The sequence below is a fragment of the Colletotrichum abscissum genome, assembly GCF_030869225.1.
Source record: "Colletotrichum abscissum strain IMI 504890 chromosome Unknown Scaffold_16.1, whole genome shotgun sequence".
NCBI lineage: Eukaryota > Fungi > Ascomycota > Sordariomycetes > Glomerellales > Glomerellaceae > Colletotrichum > Colletotrichum abscissum.
Window position 1 is genome coordinate 336,432 of NW_026850054.1, and position 8,120 is coordinate 344,551.

Genomic DNA, 8,120 nt, shown 5'->3' on the forward strand with positions numbered 1-8,120 from the left:
GTATTATCAACATGTAGAGAAGCACCTCACTCTTATACAGGGTGTATAGCAACCAAAATGCGCCGAGAGATCAACCAAGGAGAGCAATGAATGTGCCAATGGACATACCAGTCGGAGGAAGAGTTGATGTTGATGGAATACATTGAGCAGCTGGATATCCGGTGTATGCCTCACCTGATTGCCTAGTAGAATAAGCTGTGCTGGGGTGACTGAAATCATTCCCTAAAATCACTAAAAGGTGGTTGACAGACACATTGAACTTCCCGTGGCATCCCAACTTTGCAGATCAATTACCGAATACTATCAATGACCAGCCGTTGATGGGACGTTGCACCACGAGTATCCTTGTCGTCAGCGACTCTAGTCTGAACTTAGCACACCAAATTAGCGGTCAATCGACCTCTCAGAGTCGGGAAACCGGACGATCCGCTTTATGCGCTCCATCAAGATTACGACCGAAGCCGCGAGTCTTCACCTTACAGGTCCGTGATGCCCCCGTCGGGTGCCACACCATGTTCTATGGGGCCCCGCAGCGGGTTCTAGACTGAGACTGACCGTTGAAGGACAGCGTCGCTTTCTTCTTTTTCTTCTGATCGTCCTTCATTTCTCCACGAGGCGTTACCGAGTACCCGGATCACCTTACACTCCCTGATCGTTAAAAGTCTCTTGCTCAATCGATTCAGTCCTTGAGACTCTCGCATCACCTCCAACGAAACAAAAATGGCGGAACCGACTCCAACTCCTGCCGCTTCGACTCCGGCTAGCCCCCAAATTGAAGCCGTCGCTGAGCCCGAGCCCGAGCCCGAGCCCGAGCGGCCCGCTCCCGAAGTGGAGGTAGAAGTCGATCGGGAAGAAAATGACTCGTCTTGGGGCGATGATGAAGCTTCTCGCGCCAGCACCTCTCTCAAGTCAGTCACGTCAACATACGAATGGAAGCATGGTCGCCGGTACCATGGCTATCAATCCGGTTCCTACAATTTCCCCAATGACGAGGAGGAACAGGACCGGCTTGATATGATTCATCATGTCTTCTTCAGATTGATGAATGATCGCCTGTACCTTGCGCCCATCAAAACAGAGGGGCTGAAGGTTCTTGATATCGGCACCGGCACGGGTATCTGGCCTATTCAGTTTGGTGACGAGCACCCCGAGGCCGAAGTGATTGTCGGGAACGACCTCAGCCCCATCCAGCCACAATGGGTGCCGCCGAATGTCAAGTTCATCATCGACGACGTTGAGCTAGACTGGGCGGAGCCCGAGCAATACGACTACATCCACTGTCGTTACATGGCAGGTTCCATCAAGGACTGGCCTCGGCTGGTGAACCAAATCTACGAGAACCTGAAACCTGGCGGCTGGGTCGAATTCCAGGAATCTGCAAACACTCTGTACTCCGAAGATGGCTCACTTAAGCCTGACAATGCCATGGTACAGATGATGGACGGACTCATGGAGGCCTGTGAGAAGATTGGGAGAACAATGGACCCAGCACCATCCTTTAAGCGCTGGACTGAAGAGGCTGGTTTCCAGAAGGTGGGCGAGCAAAGATTCAAGCTGCCCATCGGCAGCTGGCCGAGAGACGCCAGATTGAAGGAGGTCGGCACGCTTATGGGAGTTAATTTCCTGGAAGGGGTAGAGGCATTTACTGCCGCGCTGTTCAAGGACGTTTTGGGATGGTCTCCAGAGGAGGTCACTGTCCTCAATGCTGGGGTTCGAGCGGCGGTAAGAAAGAGAGACGTTCACCCCATCTTCGACTTCATTGTCGTCACTGGCCAGAAGCCTTTATAAGTTTTAAGGCCAGAATCAACAATCTTGAGTGAGTTGGGTGGCCTCTCTTGCGGCATTAGCAGCGCTGGGTGGACTATCTCAAATTATCATAGCAAAGCGCGTAATTCAAGAGTCCTGCTTCCGTGGTGTTGCTTCCATAACATCTTCGACATGATCCGAAGCTTCCTCGTAAGCATCCACGTGAGCCTTTGAAAATTCTCTAGCCGGGATCCCTCTTGCAAAGAGCATGTCCAACTCCTCGTACGTACGACCTTTACACTCAGGTAGCCGGAAATATGACCAAATGAAGATGATCCCGGCGGTTCCCGCCCAGAAGAAGCCGGCCTTGCCTCTCAGATTCCACTCTGTAGGGTTCCTTCACATCGTCAATAAGCATCTGTTTTCGCGATTAATATCCGTTTCAGCGAGGTGGTACTCACATCATGTAAGTCTGTAGGACTTGTGAGACAATATTGACAAGCTGGTAGGCATTTCGCGATAGTACGACTGTGAGTGGACGAAGCCGAACCGAAGACGTCTCGCTGATGACGCTATACTGTTGCCTTTGTTAGGATCCCTCTTCCTACGTGCCGGGTTGACAGGGAGACTAAAGAGACTTGGGTCTCAGTGACGTACAGTAATAGGTCCAATGGTGAGAGACTGTAGTCGTCAGCTTCGCCCTTTTGATTTTGGTATTTCTGATGTAACAGGGAGTCCCACTCACGTAAATAAAAAGCCAGAAGACACAAAGACCGCCAGATGGCCAAAGACCCTTCTCACCAACGGACACGTCAAGAATGCCTATAATGAACAGGATAACAGTGAGGGCTCCAATCCCAGTAACATAAATCGCACGTCGTCCCCAATGAGTGATGAGCCACCATGATCTCAACATACAGAGTTAGCTCGAACTCAATTATCGGACTTTTTGACACCGGGATTCTTACAGGACGGTCCCAAGGAAAGCCATCCCCTTTGCTCCCAGACTCAGTTCGAACGCATTCGCAGTCTTCATTCCCGCAGTAGTGAAGAAGTACGTCGGAGTGTAAGCGAAGCTGCTGCCAGACATGACTTGGCCTGCAAACGCAACACAGCATATTTCAGTGCGTCGACGATCAATGCCTTTGAAGCAATCAAGATATGTCACACCGCTTGTCACGCCAGATTCGACCTTGGTTGTGTGAACCATCATTGCTAGCTGGGCATTGATTTGGTCTTGAGTCTTGTCGCCACTGAGCCGCTCGATGGACCGTCTAGCATCGTCGAGGCGATCTTTTCGGACTAGATACCACGGACTCTCAGGTGCCAGATATGAAACAACCATCAGAGGGGCAGGCCAGAGCTTGTGACGAGGTTTCTATTAGGTGGTGCGACTCGACAACTAGTACCAGGTAGACTCTTAGGGCAAACTCACCCATTGAATAGCGAAAGGGATCCGGTAAGCCATCTCGCCTTCAATGCTTAGACAACCGCGGAGGACACCAGCAGCAATAAGCTGACCTGTTGCCCAGCAAAGATTTACCTGACTCGGGTTAGTCGTGAAACTTGATGGCAGCCCATAGATACAACGCACATATGTAGTCATGTAACCGCGAAGGTTCGTGGGACAGACTTCAGAAGCTATGGCATGGCCAGTCAGTAGTTTAGAAGGTTTCAGATATAAGTGATGAGGATTACCATAAGCTGGACTCAGCGTTGCAAAAACACCCCAGGAAAGGCCGCAAAGAATTTGCCCGACTAGAAGCATGGCGGCAGAGTGCGCAAAGAATACCACAAAGATGAAGCAGTTCAAGAATAACATGGCGCCGATCATGACCCATCGATAGCCATATTTGGATGCGAAGTATCCATTCATCAACCCGCCTGGCCGGTGTCAGTCTCCAGTTGGGGGGTTGGCCAACAGATCGGAAGCACGAACCAAAGATGGCACCGACCGTGGACGCCATAGTTAGACCTGTTTGCCACGGTCCAGAGACCTGATAGCCAATTTCCTCGCCATACCAACTGCCATATTTCTTTTGGAACTCTGGATAGGCAAAGAAGTTGTTGATTAGGATGACGTCGTATCTGAAAGCAATCAACGTTGAGCAAGTATCTCGGCCGAAGACCCAAAACAGAAATTACTCACCCTTCCATCACAATGGACATGGATATCATAACAGACCAAAACACCGCCTTACGGTTCTCGCTGAGTGCCTGCCGAAGGGTCTGCGCATGTTCATCGTCTGAAGCTTGCTTGGCTTCGTGAATGGCCGACTGACCAAGCTTTTCTTCGACTTCATTTTCAGCTGCCTTACGTAGATGGCGCACCTCAGATTCGCCTTTTAAGGCCATTATGACTGAGCAATTCTTCCAGACCTATACAAGGGATTAAATGAGAGATAATGCTAAGAGTTGCACAATGACCGTTTGGGACGGACGGTTCCGGATCCGTGAGGGTCACTGACTGATCTATATAAAGACACGGCGGACAAAAGGTATAGGATTTCTTTAAAAAGCCGGCATGATGTAGCATTCGAAACATCACATCGGAAGGTCTCGGTATCTGGAGAGGTACATCTGTTCTGGCTGACATATACGGTAAATGGCTTCTCAAGGCGTGTCAATATCAAGAAACCTTGGCTCTTCATCCCCACATGATCGAGTCACCCCGCCACCCCAGACTGGAGTTGCAAAAGTCTGGGGTTGACAACATGGCCTATAGTTGGATGGCATTATAAAACCCCGTACGTGAAATGCAAAAAGCGTTGCTGATGGGCAAGAACAACCAGGGTTCTCAGGGGTCTTCCTAGGCCCATTCTGGAAAAAGTGAGAAACAGCCGGCAGTAATGTCTCACAAGCTGGCGGTAGGATTGAGACTCTACTTTTGTTCAGAAAGAGGGGAAGTGCGCCAAGAGCAATTGGCAGCTGTGGGGAAAGCGGCATTGGCGAGTCACGGTTGGTTGGGTGATTTTGGATGTGGGAATGGCGGAGGATCTCCGCATGTTGGGTAAAGCTTCCAGGAAGATGTTGGGTATGTCAAACTTCGGACATTGGGATAAGAAATAAGCGTTGCGCGAACAAGACATTCAACACGGAAAAGGGCACTGGACGCTTCATGAACCGGATAAGCTCAGAAGCAGACACCAAGTTGCTTGTGAACCGAGCCCGTCCGTTGGCCCGGGCTCATGCGAACACAGATGAGCCGAGTCTATCTTGTCATATGACGCTCCTCCGATGTGGCTTGATGTGAGATAAGAGACTGCATGTATGATGTATTAAAGACTGTCTTTACAGGGTACTAGCTTTGCCTCGTTGCCGCTGCTTCATGCCTTCGGTAAAGATATTCTTGGGGAAGACTTCTTTCGAATCTTTCTAATAAGTCGCCATGCCCTTGCAGCAACGCCTTTACTGTCTCGTGGGTCTCAAAGAGCACCGCCTCAGAGTTTCCGGTTGGGTTCTGTGTTGAAGTGTAGAAGTTACTCAGGGCCTTGATGAAGGCCGCATAAACCTCCGGCTGAGTTGCCTCGAAGCGTCGCTGAAATGTCGGTCAGAAAAACCAATACCGTTCACATTACTGGCTTGAATGGCCACTACAAGGCGATGACTAACCTTCACATCGTCCAGAAAGCTCCAGCTTTCTTGGTACCCAGTGGACCCCGCCTGGTCCTGCGGGGTGATGATTTCCGGAGGTTCTGACATGGAGTGCATTCTGAAGAGTTTCGTTTACTCTTTGTCAATCAAACAATGTCCAAAGTTTGATCTTTCTTTCTAGAGGAGGATTCATTAAGAGCGTTTTTGAGGGGTTCGTTGGGACTTCCCCGACTTTATGTGAGGAACTCCGCTTTCCAAAGATCCTTCAGCCCCGACCCGGAAATAAAAGTCATGGCATCGGCCAATATGCGTGGTTCAAGATCGTGGCGACCAACAAGTTTCTTCACATAGAGCATTTCATGCCAAAAAATGATGTAATCACTTGTGTGTAACGCGTTGGGGCAAGCTACGCAGGCCAGGGGCACAGCAAAGCGAGGTCCACCTCGGTAGTTCTCGATTGAGGGGAACTTACTGAATAGACGGGGTTCAGGATAATGGGAACCGAAATGAATATTTGAGGTCTTTGAACTACGATGTACTGACATAATGCTGCACACGTTTCAAGTCATATCTAGACAAGCAAAAAGACTTCCTCCTCGCCGAACCGAGCTCTGATCGTATCGTCAGCAGCCTCGGGCATGAGCGGATCGATGAAACAGTCGCCCAGTAGCCACCACCCGTTGTTAACTTCTCTAAGAACGAACGGGATCGGGCCACCGTACAACATCACAACCACATCTCCTTCTCTTGCGCAGGCTGGTGCTAGTCCATAGAACCCCTTTGCTGTCTCAAAGACACATCGCTGGTCGCAAGCGCGGGACGCTGCGACTCTGAATCGCGAGGCGTTCCCGTCACTCAATGCGATATTGAGAGGCTCGAAAGTTGAAGACTCTAGGCCAGAAACCTCAAGTAAGTTGTGTACGTATGTCAGGTAGTCTGCATGAAACTGCTCACGGTCGTCAGATGATTCGAGCTCTTCCACACGCTCATACCCAACAGTAACCCCAGCAGTCAGAGTGAGAGCCATCATCAACACGGCCATCAGCGAGTCTTCAGATTGAGATTCTGGATACGACATGTTTGAAGACGCACGATGCCATAGATCTAGCATCGGATGAGGTGACACCGCAGAGCCTGTGGATCTTTCCTTGAAGTCTTGAACGTCCAGAGCGCGGGTTATCCAAGCAATGGTGTCGAATCTGACACCAGCTACGGCTAACTTGCCATCTGATGATGGGTTAAAATCTGTCAGTTCCGGAAGACCATGCTTGTCGCCCTCTTTCCAGGCTGTCAGGGATCGACTATCGAGAATAGATGACACGTCGCCACTCACATCCCATCTTGGTACCCATGAAGGAACATCGGTTTGTTTGTACTCGACTCCATGTTGGACATAGCACAAAGAAGCCAGTGTTTTACTGTCTGTGACAGCAGTAATGACAACGTCGGCGTAAACCTCTGCCACACATTTTCGGTAGTCAACACTCGGGAAAAGCTCGAGGTCTTTTGGGCGCATGAGCCCCAACAGCCCATAGACCTTGTCCCTCAAGTTTGTGGCATGGTGATCTCGAAAAGCAATGAGAATTTCCAAGAAAGTTGATTCTGGTATATCGCTTGTGTCGAACATGGCATGCGCATTGTCAAATGGCATATTTTCGATCTCAGCCGGCACATCGTAGTCATTTGCAAGATGCTGCTCGCTTAACCAGGCAGCCGTGACTCCCAGCTTCACCCAGTCTAAGGATACAGAGCCGACGTAAACTCTGGAAGATCGGGCGAGAACGATTTCTTGCACGCACCAAACTCGCGTGAACCAAGGTCGAGACAGCAGCCACCCCAGCGCTTCCCAGTCTTCTGCCTTCGGCTCTGGTTTACTCAAACGCATCCCAGCCGCAGCAACATTCTCGATAGAGATCCCTGCGAGTCCTTCTAGCGCTTGTGTCGCCGGCGTAAAGTGAGCCATGGTCACAAGATCGATGTTCTTAGCTATTGCGTGATCTTCGCAAGCTTGATGAATCGTCTCGATCAAAGACATCGCACGGGGGGCCCGGCCTTCGTTGTCCAGGCCTAGCCATACCACTACCCTCTCAGCACGCGAGTAAATGTCTCTCATGAGTTGTACTTGGTCTGCTCTCTCGTCCATATCCTCTTGATTGATGCACAGAGCATCTGCCCATATCAACAACTCTCGGTCTGGATGCCGTAGGTGTTGCAGAGCATCGTGAAGGTTCTGGGTAATCGAGACAAGTTGTCCAGAGCAGTCGATCTGTCGCCGCTCTGATGGGTCTCCCCAGACATATGACAGCGCCTCGAACGTTGGGAGGTCATCGATACTTGCTTCCTGAAGTTCGATTTGAATAGGGCTAGTGTCCGGACCAGGCTGCAGAACCAAGATCCGGATGCACCGGCTGGCCAGCCGACTCGGATACATCCGAGCTATTATTGTAGTAGAGCTGGGGGGTCAAGGGAGGTGGCGTGTGTTGAAACATAAATGAAGGGAAGTATCTTGCTGACGCAACGGGATAAGAGCAATCCAGTCGAGAATATCATAAGTTTATGAAGGGCTAGTTAGTCGGTCTGTCAGCGCGTGCAGCTTTGTGCCCATTGGTTGCAGCTGAGCGGCAGGAAGATGCGTCATTTTCCGCGGAGCTCCTCGCCGCACCAACTCTGACTGTCTAAGAAACGACTTGTCAATCTACCGCATCAGCGAAAAGATCGACCAAGCACGCCATTCTATGTATCACTGCACGATTACACTGGATATTCTGCTAAGTAAACTT

At 50.4% G+C, this 8,120-nt stretch overlaps 4 protein-coding genes across 4 annotated transcripts; 1 reads left to right on the forward strand and 3 right to left on the reverse strand.

The window, feature by feature from the left end:
- Positions 1 to 720: 720 nt before the first annotated feature.
- On the forward strand, positions 721 to 1,788 carry CABS01_07453 (uncharacterized protein; the record flags this gene model as incomplete). The annotated part of the gene is made up of 1 exon (XM_060540816.1): positions 721 to 1,788. The coding sequence occupies one exon, from the start codon at positions 721 to 723 to the stop codon at positions 1,786 to 1,788; it is 1,068 nt and encodes a 355-aa protein (XP_060402984.1).
- A 105-nt stretch (positions 1,789 to 1,893) lies between these two features.
- Positions 1,894 to 4,101, reverse strand: CABS01_07454 (general alpha-glucoside permease; the record flags this gene model as incomplete). The annotated part of the gene is made up of 10 exons (XM_060540817.1): positions 1,894 to 2,143; positions 2,208 to 2,323; positions 2,404 to 2,427; positions 2,492 to 2,654; positions 2,715 to 3,124; positions 3,182 to 3,289; positions 3,341 to 3,387; positions 3,445 to 3,630; positions 3,686 to 3,834; positions 3,896 to 4,101. The coding sequence occupies 10 exons, from the start codon at positions 4,099 to 4,101 to the stop codon at positions 1,894 to 1,896; spliced, it is 1,659 nt and encodes a 552-aa protein (XP_060402985.1).
- A 946-nt stretch (positions 4,102 to 5,047) lies between these two features.
- Positions 5,048 to 5,457, reverse strand: CABS01_07455 (uncharacterized protein; the record flags this gene model as incomplete). Its single annotated transcript, XM_060540818.1, has 2 exons — positions 5,048 to 5,284; positions 5,359 to 5,457. 2 exons carry the CDS (start codon positions 5,455 to 5,457, stop codon positions 5,048 to 5,050), a joined length of 336 nt encoding a protein of 111 aa, XP_060402986.1.
- Positions 5,458 to 5,911: 454 nt separating this feature from the next.
- Positions 5,912 to 7,771, reverse strand: CABS01_07456 (heterokaryon incompatibility protein; the record flags this gene model as incomplete). Its single annotated transcript, XM_060540819.1, has 1 exon — positions 5,912 to 7,771. The coding sequence occupies one exon, from the start codon at positions 7,769 to 7,771 to the stop codon at positions 5,912 to 5,914; it is 1,860 nt and encodes a 619-aa protein (XP_060402987.1).
- Between the last annotated feature and the right edge of the window lie 349 nt (positions 7,772 to 8,120).